This window comes from Camelus dromedarius, chromosome 5 (assembly GCF_036321535.1).
Source record: "Camelus dromedarius isolate mCamDro1 chromosome 5, mCamDro1.pat, whole genome shotgun sequence".
NCBI classification, from domain to species: domain Eukaryota; kingdom Metazoa; phylum Chordata; class Mammalia; order Artiodactyla; family Camelidae; genus Camelus; species Camelus dromedarius.
The window spans coordinates 60,251,062-60,272,006 of record NC_087440.1 but is presented as its reverse complement, the minus strand read 5'-3'; the positions used below and the strand labels follow the sequence as shown (position 1 = coordinate 60,272,006).

General features: G+C 42.9%; 1 protein-coding gene across 3 annotated transcripts in view; it reads right to left on the bottom strand.

Moving 5' to 3' along the window:
- The window catches only part of SYT16 (synaptotagmin 16), a 212,661-nt gene that overhangs the window by 15,618 nt on the left and 176,098 nt on the right, over window positions 1-20,945 (bottom strand). For all 3 annotated transcript variants that reach the window (XM_064486011.1, XM_064486010.1, XM_010976672.3), the window contains 3 exons: window positions 15,404-15,660; window positions 9,695-10,135; window positions 6,350-6,539 (listed from right to left, as the gene is read on the bottom strand). In XM_064486011.1, coding sequence (XP_064342081.1) covers window positions 6,350-6,539; window positions 9,695-10,135; window positions 15,404-15,660 — 888 coding nt within the window. The remainder of the gene's footprint in view (window positions 1-6,349; window positions 6,540-9,694; window positions 10,136-15,403; window positions 15,661-20,945) is intronic.

Sequence of the window (20,945 nt, the reverse complement as noted above, 5' to 3'; positions counted from 1 at the left end):
ACATAGGGGCTAATGTTTACCTCCATGTTGACATTTTTGTTGTTTTTGTTCATTTTTCCTTCTTCCACCTCACTATTTCCTTCAAAGTTCCATTTCTTTCTTCCTGAAATAACATCAGTTAGTAGCTCTTCCAGTGATAAGCCCTTTCAAATCTTCTGAAAGAGATTTATTTTTCCTTCACTTGAAAAGCATAGCAAGTTGAGAGTTTTCCTCTTAAGCCTTTGATGATATTCTCCCTTGTCCTTGGGCTTCTATCATCGCTGTTAGTAAGTCCGTCCTTAGTCTGTCATTATTCTGCAGAAAGCTGTGGGTTTTTTTCTAAAATCAGCTTTATTGAGGTGTATCTCATATGCCACGGTAACTGTATTTTCCCCCCTATTACTTTTCAGATTTTCTAACTTTGATATTGTGAGAATTAAATGAGTTGATGTAAGTAAAGGAACATCACCTATGCACTTGATAAGTTAGTGCAACATAGAAATCTTCATGTGAATTGGCTCTAATTCAAAGCACACAGTGGCTATTAATAAGTACTCACTATACTTAACACTGGACCAGGATTTTAAAAGAAGGTGGTATGTCCCCTATCTGGTCATGTCCACGTAGTCCTTGTTTTCTTGCCCTTCATCCGTAAAGTGTACCCATCTCCTGCATCCCACTGGTTCTTCACACTAAATACGAGGCAGCTTGATTTGCTTTTGTGTTTTTCCTTCCTCTAGTCTCTGCCATTGTGAGTGTCTAATGAGGTTAATATGCTGCTGCTGTCCTAAGTATTATCATTTGGGATGTAATTATCACATGTGGTGAATCATGCACATGCTGAGAGTCTGGGGAACTTATTGTTTTTAACTGGAGGGGAGCATCTTAATGATAATTTTTGACAAGTGTGTATATATACACACATATACACAATGCAGTACCACAATGCAGAAGGATGGAGAAAGAGAACCTGCCAACAGAATAGCTAACTTTTTTTTAATGTAGACTTGTATCAGTAACATTAGCTTGTTAAACTCACTTAATAAGGAAGGAAATGAAGTTCGGAGAGGTTAAATCAAATATCGGGACCATGCAATAGCCAGTTGGCAGGCCCCAAAAAAGAACAGAATGGAGCTGCTAAACTGTTAGTGAATTGCTTTCCCATGAAGGCAAATTGGAAAGATAATCAAATGTTTCTAATTCTCAATGGTAACTTTTTCCAAAGCATCTGTAAATGCATATCAGGATTTCAGATGTCTACTGGACACTGTAAGTGGCTGGACCATCTGCCAGGTACAGATGCGTGCACTACCCCTTGCCATCAAATTTGTAGACTAGCCTGTACCATCTAACAGCAACAATGACAACACTGACCACATGTACTAATTCAAGTTTTCCCTTGAAAGCGCCTTGAATGGTTCCTAACATGGTGTTACCTGACTTGAGCTAAGATTAGTTCATTTTGTTACCTCGTTTATATGTTATTTCTGAATAGGTCCTATGGGATAGTTTCAGTAATTTTCAAATAGCCTATTTCATTTTCCCTAGCCCATCTAAGATTTAAAAAAGCATACATTTATATGTCTATATTTATTTGTGTATATATGTTTTTATATACATATTTAAAATTTTATAATATGAGCATTTTCAGAAGGAAGGAAGGAAAGAAGGAAGGAAAGGGAAGGAAAGAAAGGATGTCGATATAAAAATCTGTCTGTCTATCTAAAGAAAAGGTTAAAGTTAGAAATAAAGAAAAGCCTAGCCACACACTTTGTCTTGGGATGGATGTGGTTTATGAAGGATGGTACATAAGATGCCCTCAGGTTTATTTTCTTGGTACCCTGTCTATCCTTTCCAAGGCTGAGTCAGGGGAATAAGGTTGGGACTTGAGATGTCAACATAATAAAAAATAATATAATGCCCACCACAGTAGCCACTATCAATGGCTAAAACTCATTTTATTTTTAGCACCTGACCCAGATGAACTATTTCAGACCAGATCAACTTTTTATGCCCAATATTTTATAACTAAAAATTTCAAATACCCTGAAAATTTGAAATAATTATACAGTGAACACCCATATATCCATCACCTAGATTCTTCAATTGTTATATTTTGCTCCATTTGTGCTAGGGACTGAAGGTATGTGTCCTCCCTAAATTCATATGTTGAAGTCCTAATCTCTAATGTGATAATATTTGGACGTGGGACTTTTAGGAGGTAATTAGGACATGACAGTAGAGCCCTCATGCATGAGATTGGTGCCTTTATAGGAAGAAACATGAAAGAGATGTTCTCTCTCTTCACCATCTAAGGATACAGCAAGATGTTTGTCTGCAAACCAGGAGGAGGGTTCTCACTAGGAACTGAATCAACTGGCACCTTGATCTTGGAATTCTCAACCTCCAGAAATGTGAGAAATAAATTTCTACTGTCTGAGCCACCTAGTCTATGTATGGTGTTTTTGTTATAGTAGCCTGAATTTGCCCTCTCATATATCTATTCTTCTATCCATCAATCCATCATAGTTGTCACCATCATTGCTCTTTACCCCTAAACATTTCAGCATGCATTTTATTAATTAGAGTTCAATATTTTATGGTTCTTTTCTATTTTAAGGTAAGATTTACATACAGTGAAATGGACAATGCAAATATCACTCCAGAATATTCCCTCATGTTCCTGCCTAGTCCATCCTGATACCAATACCAATCCTGCAGCAATCCTTCTGCTTTTCAGTATATGTAAATGAGTTTTGCTTGTTTCAGAACTTCAAATAAATGGGATCATGCAGTAGGTACTCAATATGCTTTTGAGATTCCTCCATGTTGTTGAATGCCTCAGTTAATATCATTCACTTTTCATCACTGAATAGTATTCCACTATAAAATATATCTTAATTTGTTTATTCATTCATGAGAACAAGAGGGCTCTTTGCAATTTTTGCATATTATGAATAAAACTGCTACAGACATTCTTGCCCAGGTCTTTTTTTTTTTTTAAACTTCTGGGTAAATCCCTAAGAATGGAACTGCTGGATTTTCAGTGCATGTTTAATTGTGTAAGAAACAGCCAGGCCTTTTCCCAAAATGTTGTTCCATTTTATCCTCCCACCAAGAATGTATCCTCCACCTCCTCACCAGCACTTGGGGGAATCAGCATTTTTTAGTTTTAGCCACTCTTGGGGGGTGATGTCATGGAGTCTCATTTCTCTACAAATGCAACCACTAGCTCCTGCCTATCAGATCAAAACCTGCCTCTCACTGAGCCTTCCTCCCCAAGGATGTACCTCAGAAGTTTGAGGAGGGGAACTTACATCTCAGTGGCTTATTTCTTTGACAATCCTAAAAGAGGAGAGAAACTTTGTCTATTCTTTGTCCACCTGTCCTCTATGTTGCTTAGAAAAAAAATTTTTAAATATCAGAACAGTCATCTGACCGGATCAAGTTGGCAAGTTCCAAGTTACCTTTTGTTTCATGATACATTTTGAGGCAAAAGATTCTCACTGCCAAATCCCAGCCTTTGTCTGTTTCCAACAAGATTTAGAGCTGTCAATATTCTGGAGAAGAGAAGTTCCCAGCACTCAGGCTCAACCCCTTTTTCTTCAGGCTTCCCTAGGAATCATTCTTCACAGTATCAGAGCTGCCCTGCAGGGCAGGACTGATGTCCCCTCTCTACAGAGGAGGTCACTGCCCTGAGCTGAGAGGGTCTCAAGCATAGGATGTGTGGCCCTCACATACACATGTTCCTACCCATGCCTCTCCCCCGGCAGGCAGCTCCCTGGGGGTGGACCCTGATGCAGGGCTCTGGGGCGACCCCTGCCCACCCTCCACCTTCACTGGGGAGATGAGTGCACTTGGCAGCCCCCTCTCCCATTCCCCCCAACCAGGCCCATTCATCTCCCAGCCTGCATCCTTCCTCCTTCTCCCTGTCTTTCTTCTAATGCTGCTCAGTTACCTCATCAAGCCCTTGTTCCCTCCTCCTTTCTCTTATCCTCTTGCCTATGGGGACTAAAACTGTATCCACGACTGCCAAAGTCCTGCTAGTGGCGTAATGAAGTGGAACATAATGAAGACCCAATGTCGTCAGCATCTCAAGCCCTTGAAAGTACCAAGAGGTCCCTTTCAGAATCTTCACAAAAGAACCTTCCACTTTCTGAACCCTTCCTAATTAAACTGGCTTTTCCTCAAGTACCAACATTCTAGGTAAACAAAAAACTTTTGTCTTCACTCGGGTTTCTGCTTTAATTAATAGCATCACAGCAACATTGTCTTCTATTCCTTTGGTTGCAAAGATACAGTACGCCCGATACACTTTAAGTTAAACTGCAGTACTAGTCTACGAAAAATCATGTCATAAATGCCTAACTGACTTAAATTTCTGGAATAAAATCAACTCCAGAATTGGGACTTGCCTTTTTTTCCCTATTCAGTTTTAAATGTGTGTTGTAAGAATTTCCTCTTTGGCACATTTCCTTTTACATAGAAATGTATGAAGATACAAGAGCATCATCCCCAACATCACAGCTTTATATGCAGTATCCCTACCTAGAACGTATATATTATGACCCCATTTTACAGATGAGGAAACTGAGAGTTAGAAAATTTCAGTAACTCACAGCCAGTAAGTGGCAAAGACCCTGAAGTCACACCTCAGTTTGATGCCCTCCAGCTGATGCTTTCTTAGCCACCATGCTGTCCTTCTCCCCTGGCACCGCCCAGTATGCAAATTAAAGCTTCCCGCATGGGGTAGAACAGGCCATGACTGTGCGATCCACCTCCACACCATTCTCTGCAGCCGCACCATGTTCTTCCCCACAAACTGTTCAGATCTCACCAAGTCTCAGGAAGACAGGGAAAGAGACCAGCAAAAGCTTTGAAGGAAAAAGCAGTAAATCTATAGCTATTTTTAAAAAATTGTACCTAGAAAAGAGATTCTACCCATGCATTTAACTATCAGCACCTATTATGCATTTTAAATAGCTCTTACCTGGTTCTGGGCATTGACACTGAATATATCTTATGCCCCTGGTCTCTTCTGTTATCCAGAGTGCTGGGCTTTCCTTACTAATGTGCTCTAATGGCTTTAACACAGACAGACTAACAAGATACTCTTGAACAGAGACATGGTGGGTAGCAGCACAAACACTAGAAAGAGTGAGAGCCCAGAACTGGTCATAGGACCTCTTTCTACAGTTGGCTTTTCACCCAACACTGACAATTGAATCCAGAGTCCATTGCCGCTTGCAGACCATCACGTTATTATTGACTTCACCCTTATTTCAGGAAGACTCAGGTGTCTGTGGTGGACAAACTCACTTAGCCCCCCACTCTACCCACTTCTAGTTTATCTTCCTGGACCCCAAAGACTGGAAACTGAACGATATTTTCCAGACTCTCTTGCAGCTAGAATTCTAGATATAAATTAGGTTCCTCTGATTAGATGTGCTTGCATGAGATCCAGAAGTCAGAAGTAAGGCAAAAACCTTCTTCCTGCCCTTTCTCAAGCTATTTCTGCTGACAAGTAAGATCATTAAAAGTGAGCTAATTTTTGAGCAGCATTATTCCAAGGTTCAATCTCCAGCTTCTTGGGTATTGAGAGGCAATTCAGGCTATTGGCCACAGCAGCACTTTCATTGTGGCCTCCTGAGCCCTGGACAGCAGCTATGGGAGTATGTCTTGAGCTGCTCTTTCCAGGGGCAATCTAGGAAGCGATAGCTCCCCTAGTGAGTCCGGCCTGATTGCCCCAGATCCTCCTGCTCCACCCCTTTCTCCATCAACAACGTAACGACTCACATTTGCTGAATGCTCACTATGTGTTAGGCACTATGCTGAATATTCTACACAAACCATTTTATTTAAACCTCAGAACAACCCATGAGGAAGTTACTACTCATATTCCTTTCTTTCAGATAAGTCTACTGAGATTCAGAAGCAAAAGGTAAATTGTATAGGATCAGAGAAAAGCTGGTGGGTGAATGAGTAGAACTGGAATGAGATTCCAGATCTGCCTGGTTCCAAAGACTGAGCTCTGCTTCTTTAAAGGTGTTTGAGGGCCTTGGACCTATTAGCAGATTTTAATTGTCTACACACATTTTGTCGCTCAAAAGACATCATTCTTTCCCCTTTAATGATAAACACACAGAGGTCAGCCTATTTTGTATCAAGATGCATCCAAATAGGGAAGAAGCCTTCAATCTAATCAGATAGAAAGGCGCTGGGAAAACCCAGAGGTCTCGCTTTGTAAAAACGCATCTAAGTCACCCCAAGAATGCTTTTTTGTACAAGTTAAAGAATTAAGATGAAAGCAGAGACAGCCTTCCACCTGTCCCTGGGAGGACCAGAGCTGGGTGTACAGACTGGCACTTACCAGGCGCTCTGCTCACAGCGAGGTTTCGGAAATGGCTGCCTTTGATCACTTCCACGGATAATCGCCCCGTTGTGGCATTGTACGACAGCCCCACCAACAGCTCTGGCGCCCCTCCATGTGACAGCGACTGCATGGATGAAGCGCTATCACTCTGAGAAACTGCAGATGGGCTGAGCGGAGACTCTCCACCCTGGGGGGGAAGAACAACAAAGGATCTATTGGCCCTGGCTGCACGCTTCTCCCTCCCAGAAAGCCCATGTTATGTTTGGGGAAATTGTGGCCCGGTCTCCGCTGCTGCCAAAGATTACTAATGGCGCACTTGGTGTGAATGATAATGGGCCCGGGGAGCACAGTCCTGCCCCGGATCCCCTGCGTTATTCGCTGACACTTTTGTTTCAAGGGCTGACTCTACTCACTATTTCCTCTCTAAAGACAAAACGGACAAAGATGTTATTACTGGTGTAAATCAAACCCTCGAAGATACATGGAGAGCTAATAATACATTGGATATAGACCAAAATTCCCTCCTGGGTCATTGGGGCTCCAGTGTTTCTATGGAAGCCATCCACTGCAGGCACGAGTTTTGTTTCTGTTCTCCACAGCTTCTGGATGAGCGGAGCCACACAAGAGGCATTTTTGTCTTCGCTAGAAATGACCACTGGCCGTCCACCACCCCAGAGAACATTTCTCTTCTACTTCTGCTTCTTAAGGTTGTCAGGAATATGGCAGATGCAACATTTTTCCTCCTAAGGAAATGAATTCCATTGAAAATGAGTGCTTAGGGAGGGCATAGCTCAAGCGGTAGAGTGCATGCTTAGCATGCATGAGGTCCTGGGTTCAATCCCCAGTACCTCCTCCAATATAAACAAATGAATAAACCTAATTACCTCCCCCAAATAAGAAAACAAATAAAATGAACAAATGTGTGCTTTTATATTGTAGGATGGGGGAAGGGGGGAAGTGCGGAAGAGGGGAAGGGGAGAACGGAGGAAGGAATGGAAGGAGGGAGGGAGGGAGGGAGGAAGGAAGGAAGGAAGGAAGGAAGGAAGGAAGGAAGGAAGGAAGGAAGGAAGGAAATGAGTGCTTGGACAGCTGCTGAATAAGGACACTGACACATGGACTGTGAATCTTAGAGACCTGCAGGCACCAGGGAAGCCCAGGGGAGCTCACACTTTCTGTTATATATTCATACAAGTGCTTCTTCAAGTGCCCACCTTTCTGCACCAGACACGCTGGGAGGAGGCGTGCACAGCAGATCATCAGCTCTCACTCAAGAAGCACGAGTGGGACTGGGCTGTGAGGGGCAGGCCAGCCAGCCTTCCATGGACACCACCTCCTCCATCAGAAACAGGTACATCACGCTTTGCTCAAAACTGAGTCTTCTCAGCTTCTGAAGTCATTTCCTAAAAACCTCTTGTCAGGAACCCCAATTAATAAATGTATCAAAAGGAATTAAATATTTTTCATGTCTTAGGAAAATATCCTGTTGACCAAGCCATGGGCATCCCTGAAGAGCCCACGGAGGCTTTCATGGGCCACGATTGGTAAACCAGAGGGCTAGGTGGTTTTGATACATGCCTTAGAGCCCCCGCTGTCCAGATGATGACAATCCAACAATGAAATATTCACTCCGCTTCTGCAGAAGTGTCCATGGTGGCACCTTTCACTGCATACCTTGCCTCCCCCATCAAATTCTGAATCCTTACCAATCTTCCAGTCTACAGTGCATGGCCCAGTGTCTGGCTTCTAATCAGGCTCAACAAATAACTTGTGAATGGAGGCATCTTTACCACCAAAGTTCTTTCACACTGACTCATTCCCCCCACTAGACTCTGTGTTCTCACCACACAGCAGGGGGCCTGGCATAGAGAAACAAGGGGGTGACCACATCTCCTCCATGCTTTCTAGTGCAGGATTCCTCTGACCTCCTGTGCCTTCTGTTTCCCAGGATTTCAGATCTACTTTACTCAGCGCTTAAAAAAAAAAAAAGAGGGATTTGAACAGACGTGAGACATGATCTGGGTTATGTTTTAAAAGGCTCCTTCTGGCCCCTGTGTTGGGAATAGTCTATAGGGGCAAAGACAGAAGCCAGGAGACAACCAGGAGGCCACTTCAATAACCCAGCAGAGAGCCAGGCTCTGGCTGAATTCTGGATACAGAGCTCATAGGGTTTCAGGTGGAAGGGAGAGAAGTCACAAATGACTTCTAAGATTTTTGATCTGAGCAACTGAAAGCATGAGACTGCCTTTAGCCAAGATGGGAAGACAGCAGGTGAAATAGATGGAGTGAGGCAAAAATCAGGATTTTGAGCCTGGAGATATTGTGAGACAGCTAATAAAAAATGTAAGCACCTGGATCTCCCATCACCACGCTCTGGACTTGTTGGCTCCTTTCCTCTTCCTCAGACCTGGCAGGCCCTTTCTCCTGATGTCTGCATATGCCAGTCCCCCATCTGGAATCCGTGTCCTCCAATGGTCCCCAGTCTGGCTCCCTCGACTCCTTGAGTTCTGTGTTGTATCACCACCTAAACATACCTTCTCTGACCCTCTAAACCAACAGCAGCCCCTGCCACTCTCTCCTTGAGCACCCTGGTTGTCTACTGTCGCCCTGCTCCACCAGACTGTAAGCTTTGCTTACAAGCAACAGCATCACCTGTTTTGTTCTTCCCTCTGTCCCCTTTGCCTGTACAGCACCTGACATATAGTAGGTACTCAGGAAACATTTTCGAATGGATGGCTGATTGGCCCAAGAGCCCAAGATAGCTACCTGATCTTTTACATAATTTTCAAAAGAAGATCCTCATGCTGGATGACATATAACCCACGGCAGTAATGGGTTACCTATCTTGTAGACATAAAAGCTGTGCTGTCTTTCCTTAAAACCCCAAGGACACAAAGGACAGGGCATGTGAGAGAAGCCCAGTCATATAAATGGAAGGTCTGAAAAGTGGCTAGAGCTCAGGCACACTTGTTAAAGACCCCACTTTGAAAGTCCCATCTCCGAGATTCATCACAATGCATCCTGGGGGCAGGGCAGGGGGACGGGTGGCAGGACCACTTATCAGCTACCCAGAAGGCTAAGCCACCTCTCCTGGTTTTCCCACGCCTCTTTCATACTGAGGCTGTCATTCCCTAAAACGGACAGGGAACACATCCGTCAGGTTACAGGGACTACGGGCACATTCTACCATGAAGTGCAAATCATGGCTTATGAGGATGAGAAGAGCCAAATGGAAAATTCAATTAAGGTGTTTGCATTCACAGGCTGAAGGCACTAAATCAAGGGCTGACAATTCCAGATCCTCAAACAACCCACATCATTAGTGGCACCATTTAACACACTCACACTGATGTTACTTCTTGGCTCCAGAACCAGAGTCACTCTCATTTCCCCTTCCTGGTGCAGGTGGCTGAGATAGAACAGCCTCTCTCCCATCATTCTCTCCCGGGTCATCTTGCGGGCAGCGTACAGGCGGAAGCGGACGGCGCAGGCAGCCACCTCTCTGGGCTCCAGCTTGGCGAAGGTGACTTTCTCCTTGAAGAAGGGGTTGGGCCCTCTCTGTATGCTTGTCCTGCCCCTCTGTCTCTTACTGGGAAGCAGCACTACGTGAACTTGCCAGGAGTTGACACCGCTTCTGTCTTTATCCGGGAGGCCATGTGCTCTTACAATGGTCACTATGAGCTTCTGGCTGGCAGCTCTGTATTCAAAGATGACATCCAGGTCACCACATTTTGAGATGGGCTCCAGGACCCCAGATGGCACCTGAAAATTGGTCGTGTCCTGTCCCTGTTGCAGACAGAGCAAAAGATTAGGAATGGAATGATGCCTAGTACATTTTGGGAAAATGGTGTCCCTCTGTGCTCCTTCAGAATCCCACACTTTTGGACTTCTAGCACATATCTCTATACATTAGAAAGGTCTGCTTTCTGGTCTCTCTCTCCACTGGCTTATGAATTCCTTGAGGGTACAATGCTAGGCATATGGTGAGCCTTCATGAATGCTTCTGGAATGAACGAACAAAGCTTTTACATTTGCAAAGTGCTCCCATATACACAGCCTCTCAAAAAAAGCAAAACTGTTCCCATCATTGAAACTGAGACACTAAGTCTGAAAATGAGTCAATTTTGCAACTGCCAAGAGGTAAATTTTCCTTGAGTCCCCAGGAGAATGGTTCAGCCTGGGCCTGGGCTCTCCGAGACAGGACCTCCCACAGACAAGAACCATAGTGGGGGTCACGGGCAGGCGACCCTTCAGCAGATGTTCAATCTACATGGCAGAAAAGGACAGACCTTCTACATTTGAGTGACCCTGAATCATCTGGGAATTCTCATTCAGTAGGACTGGGGTCAGGCCTGAGATGCAGCATTTCTCAGGTCACAAGGACATCTCAACTGGCCTTGCATCACTCTTGGAGTAGCTAGGGTTTAGGAGGGCCTCCCCAGCACCACTGTGCAAACAGCAACACGGGGCTTGCAGATGGGACGCCTGGGTTGAAATCATAACTCTTCCACTGACTAGCTTTCTGGCCCTGACCAAACAGGCCACCCTTTCCGTACTCTCCCTGAAAAACGAGCATGAAGGGAGCTGATGGACAGAGTGTCGCTGTGAGGTCTTAACAGATGTGGGGAAATATCTGGCTCAGAGAGGACATCACAGATGTATGTTCCCATCACTGGACTGATGCTACCTGTTTTCAAACATGGTCCCTCATTATGAAATAGTACTCTTAGACAGCCACTCACCTCCGCCAGTCAGACTGACGACCTCACTGAACCAAGCTGAACAGCATTTACTACCATGAACCATCTAACAGACTATTAGCAACAGCAACGTAATTTGACTTCTCCTCTGCAGGCATGACTCTTACTCAGACCTAAACTTTGGTCTGATTCTTATCGTAAATCAGAATCAGTTCTTCTTTATGTAACTGAACATCAACTTTGCTAATTTAAAGAATTCTTTATTTTTGAAAACATAATCATACACCTCAAAGGTGCATATTCATCAATGAAGCTTCCCCGCAGAGCTTAACTGAAGGATGTCCTCAGGAATCCCAGGTCTGCCACTTACTACCTCTAGGGCCTTGGGAAGATTATTTAATCCTTCCCGCTTTCTGTTCTCCACAACAGGAAAACAGGGATGATAGCTCCTTTAGAGGTTGTTGTGACAAATAAAGGACTCGACACATAGTAGACATCTAATAAATGCCCTCTCTTTTGAGATGCTCATTAGTCTACCAAAAAAAATATACGCTCCTTGCAAAATAAGGGAAGCATCTTACATCCTTTACTCTGAGCATGCCTTCACGTGTGAGTGTTTCTGTTCAGAAGGACTTAGTTTCAAGTGATAAAAGTGGTTGCTATAGAGACTTCTGAAGACAACTGACTGGTGTAGATATAATATTAGAAGCAAGTCTCCAAGGAATTAGACGGAACAAAAATCAAGTCACAGTCTTCTGTTAAAACTCCCATCTATTTCTGCCTATCCTATATTGCTTGCTGGACTATAAGTCATAACAGCTAACACCCACTAAACACTCCCTTATGCCAGGTCCCACACTAAACCCTTGATGGACTGTAAAAGCCCGCTCTTATGCACTTCAGGCCTTCTTGGCCTCCCCTCTTGTTCCATCTTCCCTTTGGGCACAGCCTGTCTGGGCTCTGTCTGGCTTCAGCCTGGTACAACCCAACGACGTCCTACCTCCCGCCCGTGCAATGTAACTCTCAGCTCCAGCCACATGCCTCTCTGTTGATGCCAAGGCTTGCAAAGTTACACAGTCCTGCTTTGCACTCATGTATATAAACTCCAGAGTGTGTGTGTGGCGGGGGGGGGGCTTAACGCCCCACGTAGTAGACTTTTCTCCCCTTGGACAGATGTCCTGAGGTTAGCTTGCACAGCTTCTTAGGGCACGGCTCCACAAGCTCAAGCCAGGAGTCACAGAGAGCGGTGGCCCCCTGGAGGCCTTTCCTTCCCTGCCTCACTCCCCTTGACCTTCAGTCTTGTTCCCTGGGACTGCAGGTCCTAACAAAGCAGGCTCAGCTTTGGGGAAATCAAGCTACGAAACACCACCTCTTAAAATATTCATATGAACCTAATGAGTCGGATATTTCACTATTTTCATTTTATGGGGAAAGGAACTAAGGCTTAGAAAGGCTAAGTAACTCACTCCTTTGCCCCAACGTCATATGCCCACCCAGAACTACCCAGGATTTGCCAGTATTAATGTTCAAAGTCCCAAACCTTATATGGAACCATCATGTCTACCTCCTTCTCCCACAAACCCCTCACCGAGCTACTGACACACATAGTAAGTGTGTGAGATGAAGAGGGAATAAGATGGGAGGTGAGAGTTGGAAACACACACTACTTTGAATTTTACATCCTTTCAAGCTCCTGCTGTTAATATTATCTAACAGTTCTAGTTTTGTCATCTACTTCGATGCCAAGGTAAAAATACCCTAGTTAACAAACATCTCTCCACTTGTCTGTCAGGCTCTCTATTCAGATAGATGCTCTCTCCATCTGCAGGTCTGTGGTGAAGTCCTGGGGAAGGCTCTAAAACAACGGTCCTCAGAACCCTTAGCCAGACACAGCTCTAGGCAACGGCCAGGCTCTGGATGGGGACGATCTAAGGGGTCCATGAAAACTGGGCTTTGTGGCCTCTTTCTGGGTTGATTGGAGACCAAGATATGTGAAGGTAGGTATTTTCAGAGCAATTAATTATTCCAACACACTTTACCTATCACCAGGCAACTAAAGGCGTTCCTCCTGCGGGTACTGTTAATGCCGCTAATCCATCTGACCTTCCTACAAGGTAAAAAGCTCTTCATTTTTATCCCCATTTGGCAGATTTTAATTAACTTCTCAAGGCCAATCAGTTAATCAGCGGAAAGGAGAGATGAAAAGTGGGACAGCCGCCTCCCTGGGTGCTCAAAACCACCGGCCACCCTCCCACTGCCTTCCTCCCACTGCCTTCCTCCCAAGCCTTGGGTCTGCAGGAAGAAGTCGATGGCCTTTTCCAGCAGAGAACAGCAGTGTCTGAAAAACTGGCAGCCTAACAGGTAGTCACCCTGCAGGACCAGCTTCCCTCTGAGGCAAAAGAAATGATTCCTTTAGCTCTTGCATTCCGGGTTTTTTTTTTGTTTTTTTTTTAAGGTGGGAATATTTGCACCACATTGTCAAAACCCATGAAGATTTAAAGATCTCTGGATCAAGCGGAAAGCCTTTCTGTTTTAGTAAGATAGTGTTGATGTCATCAGCATGGCCCAAAGTAAACAGACCCACTATACGTTCCCGATGACAGATACGGAGGGGAAGACAGGCTTCTTAATACGGCTAAAAGGCAAATAAATCAATTCTCAAAAGGCAAGGTAAGCCTGCAAAGCAGGCATTTACAGGAACTGCCTCCGAGGCACATTTGAGGTTCTACTGTAGGAGCACCAAATTACAGTTTTTGTCTCAAAATAGACAGGAGGTTGAATGGAGCACACAGAGATGTCTGGGTATTTCTGGAGGCTGAGAACATTTAGTGCCCTCAACACCAAGTCTTCTATTAAAGCGCCATGAGGCAGGCAGATGGGAGGTTACCTGCAGAAAGCAACTCCAAGCCTGATGGTACAGTTATCAAGGGGACAGACTGTCAATAGGTAGGTAAACAGTTCTGTTTTGTTTCTGCAGTGAGAGAGCCAAAAAGCATTGGATTTTTAAACGTTCAGTGTTATTGTGTGGGATTTGATAGGACTCTTGGCAGCAAACCAGCAGAGCAGCAGAATTTTTTTTAACAAAACATCTAAGGTTGATAGCTTTAGGTGTCTCTGCGTGAAGGGTTGCTTTTATCCAGCCACAAACCACATATCTGAGTTGCCGTACCTGGTCCTCAGCAGTAACACAACACAAAGGCACACGTGTACCTGGGCCACCTCCTTACACTCTCTCTACATGCACTGATCCCTTAGCAGTCAGGCTCTGCAACACAACTTTCTATGTGTTTTTTTTTCTCTTTTCCTCGATGAGCATGCGGTGTGTGTATGACAGTCCAGGTCCTAGTAAGAGATTCATCTTGTATATTTTCTCAGTTAGACTGATGCTAACAAAATCCATTCACCCTTCTCCTTCCTCTATATGCACAAATTTAAGTTTTACATACTTATATGACTTATTTCATCAAAGTTAATGTCAAAGTAGACATTAGATACCATTATTTAATATCTCTTAATGTCACAGAATCATAATAAGAGGGATCTAGCTAATAAAGAACAACCATAAGCCCATAAGCACCTGTAAGATAAAAACAACGTGTGTAAAATCCTTATCACGGCTCCTGGCACAGAGGAAATGCCCCTAAAATGATAGCTTCTATCATCATTACCTCCAGTCATACTTCTGGATGGTTAGCACATTCTGGACTAAGTTTCTCAATTGAAAAGGAGATTTAGAAGACTCATCTTTTATCAGGATTTATCCAAAAAGCAAAGTCAATGGCCAGAGGGTCATTATAGACCCATGCCATCTCCTAGACGTTTAATTCAATTCAGAGCTGACAAGCACACTCATACCACAAGATCTTCAGCATAATATCTTGTATAATTTCATTGGGAGGGCCATTGTATTTTCATCTTCAAATAATTCTCATATTTAACAAATCACAGCTCAAGATTTGGTGTAAATAAAAATAGATTCCACTTAATTGAAACCATGAAGGAAATAAACCAGTCTCTCTAAAGAACTAAAAACTCCTTGATGTAAAAAAAAAAAGAAGCCTAATGGTTGCAGGGTTCATTCTACCACCTTTCTTCCTTTTATTTTTCCATTTTGATAGAAGTTTATTTATGATTCCTTGATTGGTATACACAGGGGCTAGGCCTTGGTCATCTGAACAAAAATGTATTTTCATTAAAGACTCTTTAGGTATTTGTTTTCCAAAGCAATGCTTCCTTTTTGGAGAAATTTTTTTTCTTGCGAGAATGAGAAGGGGGAAGGGGAGGAAGAGGAGAGCGACTAACCAGAGAGCACACAACACTCAAGCAAGGAAAGCATGGAAAACAAACAACTTGCCTCTGGACTCCACACGGAGGAGCTGTCAGTGGCACAGGAATCTTCAAATCCTCGGTTATTACAAGCTGTCTCCGTCTCCAAGCTGCCCTCTGTGGACTGCTGACTGAGGCTACGGACCACACTGATCTCTTGGGAAGGTGAACCATGGTGCCTGGTGTCCCCCACCTCACAGGGGGACTGTGAGTGGGCAGAGATGGGAACATCTTCAACATAAGACAGATTCTCAGAATAATTCAGTTGGCTGCCTCCATCCAAACCTAGATTTGCAATAAGGAGACTCTTTCAAATGCCTGATTATGTCACATCTTTTCCTCTGGAGAAATTAACAACTATACCAATCAAGTCCTCAGAAACAAAACTTACCAAATAACACCTGCAGAAATATAACTTCACCTCACCTGTATGGTCGATAAACATAAACCGTAAAAACCCATTAGTTCATCATGTAGGGTTCAAGAAAGTTTAATACTTTCTAATGATATGAGTATAAAGGATGTGTATTTATGTTAGAAGGACAAAATAAACACATGAGCGTGTGGTTGGAGTCAATGGACACAAGACTTTTGGGATGGATCTAAAAAAATAGCAAGAATGGTAACTGGCTACAGAGGTCATGCGTTCTCCTGGCTTTACCATTCTTCCTTCTCTTTCCCACGTTCACCATATTTCACCTGCTCAAAAGGCTTCAGTAGTTCTCTCAGGTAAAAAGTTCTCTACTTGATCCATGGAAAGAACACTGGACTTGGATTCAGATGATCTGGGTTTAAATACTAGCTCTGCATTAAGAACCTGAACATTTGAACTGCCTTAACCTTTGTCTCCTTATCTATAAAATGATGATAGAAGTCATCAGAGAGTCCTTGTGGACACATGAAATAACATCTGCCTGGCAACCGCCACACGTTCCATAAACACTAGCCTTGCCTACCTGTCTGGCCTCATCCAACCCAGCAAGCCCCATTCACTATTACCTCCCAACTCCTTGTCACCTGTGGTCCCACAGCCTCATGAAAAATGCTAGTTGTGTATTTTTGTTCACTGTGGTCCTCACGTCTTCCCTCCTGTCCTTTCCTTCCTGACCATCCAAAGCCTCGACAACTCCTGAATCTTCCTTGACTCCTTCGGACTCTGTGTTTCTCTCAGACCTTAGTGCCATTCTATTTTCTCTCTCTCTGTACTCCCCGACTCCATTTATCCCCTTCCTCTTCATCAATGTCTGGTGATTAACCCTCAGATAGTAAGGAAAAACTGACAGTGTCTTCCTAAGCAACAGTTTGCACCCTAACTTGCCTCCCAGACCCAGAAAGTAGCCAAGGATGTCTCATCTCTTGGGCCTCCACTCTTCTCCAGTAGCCCTCATCCCAAAATGATAGAAAATTAGAGATATAGAAAAGATGAGTGAGGATGGCAAAGTATGTACCATAAATTCAGCACTTATTTCCCACCATTGGCCTTAAAATCTGAGTTAGAACGTAAGGTCCCTGAAGGCCCTAATCCACATCCATATACTGCAGAATCTTTATCCATCAGGGGGTTTCACTAAATCTCAAATAACTTTCAGGGCTACACAGATAAATATTTGAAACAGCCAGGTGTGCAGCAATATGGAGTGATGGTGACAGTGGTTTGCCACACAATACATGACCCACCTATATATAATAAACACACAAACTTAAAAATATATAATCACCCAATGCAGGCCATATAAAAACATCTTCGAGAAGATGGTTTTCAGGGAACAACTGCAGACTCCTGGTTTGGGATTTTGCAAAACCATAGTAAGCCACTGAGCAGTTCCCCATCTGCCTTGTTATTCTTAATAATCCACTTCAGGGCTCTTGGAAACTCTCTCAAAGGACGCCATGAAAATCTTTACATTCATACTTTGTTATTTGGCAAACACACTAAAAAAAGGCCACAGAAAATGACAGAACAAGGGATATTCCATATGCAAAACCCTACGATGTAGAGCAGAATTTTCTTCCCAGGCTCTAATTAGCACATCCACTCCTCACATACATGAACACGAAATGTCCTATTAAACAGCAGGTCATCCATCAACGTGTGTAGCAGCCAGCAGGATCGCAGCACAAAATCTAACTTTGCCAAGAAATTACCCCCATAAAATTGTCTCATGACTTCAACTCCTATGGTGATAATACTTAGATCAGTAATAAGGGAATTTTCAAAGGCTACATTAAAGCCTTGAAAAGCTATTCATAATTGAAAAACATACGAACTATATTAACGTAACAAACCATTTTCCTTGACAGGCAAGCAAGGAATGAATTAGAAAGGCAGATCTGGGTACAAGTCAAGGAACAAGGAGGGGGAGGGGAGGAAAGGTGACTCACCGTTACATAAAGCAGTCTGCCTGTGCCTTAAATTACAGAAGATCATGTCACCTTAAATACACACGGAGAAGTAATTGCCTGTTGTCGAGAAGTGTACCCTGGCTTCTTAGAAATTATAGGTCATAATTATGTCACATCAACCATATTTATTTTAGCAGGGCAGTTCTGGAATTTTTTTAGTCCATATCCCACTTTGATGGAGTGTAACTGTATCATCTAATGACGTTCTTTACTACACCCAAACCTCTCCCTCCACCACCCACACACAAATACCTCCGCTTACTATCTGTGATGGTCAGTTTTCTGTGTCAACTTTGCTACAGGCCTCAATTATTCAATCAAACACTAATTTAGGTGCTGCTGTGAAGGCATTTCTATAGGTATAATGAAAGCCCTTAAGCAGTGGACATTCAGTAAAGGGAATTATCCCACATAATCAGTCCATTGGAAGGCCTCAAGAGAACTGAAGCATCTCTGGGGGAGAAGAAATTTCATCTATGGACAGCAGCTTCAGTGCATACCTGAGAGTTTCAGCCTATCCCTTCCAATGGTCAGGCCGATGGATTTAAGAGCTGGGTATTCCAGTTGTCTGCTCAGCCCCAACAACCACATAAGCCAGTTCTTTGCAATAAATCTCTTGAAATATATAAGTATCAAGTTGTGGTATATTTATATATTGGAACACTACTCAGCCATAAAAAATAAAATAATGTCATTTGCAACAACATGGATGGACCTGGAGATCATTATTCTAAGTGAAGTAAGCCAAAAAAGAGAAAGAAAAACATCGTATGATACCACTTGTATGTGAAATCTAAAAAAAAAAAAAGTAAAATAAAATTTAAAAAGACACAAATGAACTTATTTACAAAATAGAAACAGACATAGAAAACAAACTTATGGTTACCAGTGGGGGAAAGGGAGAGGAAAGGGCTAAGTTGGAGTTTGGATTTGCAGGTACTAACTACTGTATATAAAACAGATAAACAACAAGTTTATACTGTATAGCACAGGGAACTATATTCAATATCTTGTAGTAACCTATAATGAAAAAGAATATGAAAAGGAACATATATATATGTATATGGATGACTGAAACATTATGCTGTACACCAGAAATTGACACAACATTGTAAACTGACTAAATTAGAATAAATAAAAAAAGAGAATAGAAAACAATGTCTATCTGTCACCCTGAAATCCCCTTGACACCTAGGAAATCTTAATTGACGCACCATCCCAAACAAAACTGAGCACAAACTCTGGGGATAATTGACCCGTTTTAAATGATACCAGGAAGAACATGACTAGCTTTTTTTTTTTTTAAACACCTGAAAAACTAAATATTCCACCAGCGAAAATAAGGCTTTGCTCAAAAACAAACAGACAAAAAGCCCCAATAAGAAGACTATTATTCTGCAGCCCACTTTTCATCCCTAAAGACCTGATGGGCAGCCTCTGAATCCAGAGTCACTCAGTCTAAACCCTCTGGCATTATCAGGAATACAGGGACAATTAATGCACAACACTAAATCTGATACGTGACATGAGAGAACTTGCCTGGAATATGAACATAGTTTTACTTGGACTGGGAACTTGAATTTCACTGGTCCAACATTTTGGATGCATTTTTTAGTGGAAGAATTGTCTACAATTAAATCTGATCTTAGAAAATCATGTTTAAGGGTAAAAAAGAGCTAAATAGAGACTAGGCAAAAATAAAAAATCCTCTCTGGGGTCCGTGCTTAATCTTTTCATTATCTTTACTGCTGAAACAAATACACTGATCTAAAGATGAACGAAAAGAAATGACACTGAAAAAAAATCATACAATAAATTTATATTAACATTTCCATGGCATTTGATAACTTAAAATTTAGCATGCCATTAATCATTCCTATGAATATCCTGATTTTCTTCAACATCTATAGGTTAATTCATTCCATGTAGTGGATTTTTCCTTCCCTCCAGTGGAGAGAAGTTGACCCTTCCTATCTCCATCTGTCAAAAAAAATTCAGAATCACACTGGTTATGACAAAAGTCGTTGCTAATTCCAGCAAGGCTAAGGGTTAGAGCATTTGTCAGAAGTATCAGAACACTGACCGTCCATATGAATCAGAAACTAGACACTTGGGCTTCTGGGAAATGGGGCCATTAGCTTTAGAATTAAACAAGCTACTTATAGGGGATCAACTGCTATTAACCTTCATTAGCTACCATTTGCTGGGAGGTAACAGCAGAGAGAGGAAGGCAGGAGTGGGGGTGAGGAGATGCTGAGGGTCATTAGCTACTGAAACTACACTTTGGTTACATCTGCATCAGGCGTTTATCTCTTTGTTATTTGGTTAAAAAAAGGAAGAGCAAAAATGCTATGTTGGCCCATCTCAGTAAGTAGAAGCACAAGATGGGTGGTAAAGGATTATAGTCCTGCGGAAAAATAGGGTTCTTTTCACTAATTATCCACCTTTGTTCTTTCTCTGCTTGTCTCATCCACATCATCAAATCAGGCATTCCTTTGCTACCCTCTACCATTCTGAGCTCTCCTGTTTGTCTTTCACTGCTCAGTGTTGAAAAATAAGGAAGATCAACCATGCTCCCATTACTGGACTGACCATGGATGCAAAGGAAAGCAGGAAAAGATTAGAGAACCCAGGTCATTTAGACCAGGTCACTAGAGTGGGCAGCATGACATTTTCTCTGGCTTTTTACCAAATACACTTCACAGACCCTTCCCTGTTCCAATGTGCTGTGCCTATTCAGAGTTCTGGGCAGAAAGGAGTCAGAGAGATGCCTGACCTTCACTGGGGAAAACACGAAGATATATTGTACTGTTCTTTTTCCAGGTTCTTTTGTGCACACAGTGGGGAGGGAGAAGGACTCTTAACAAGACCGACCTGTCGTCACAAGCTGTGCTGACCCTACCTCCGAGTGTCTTCCTCCCTCTTTGTGAAGCGGAAACTTAGTACAAGGATGGAGGACGGCATGAGACCTGCTCTTGCCCAGGAATTCTCACGCGGGCAGGGTCCGGAAACTACAGGGAATGAGGGAGAGTGTGCAGGGCATGTGTTGTTTGTAAAAGGTGATTCAATACTATTATGAGTCATATTTTTATTTGGGAGATGAAGTATACCTATTGTTTTAATAATGCAAAATATTAAAAGAAAGGTGTCAAAAATCTCCTGAGGTT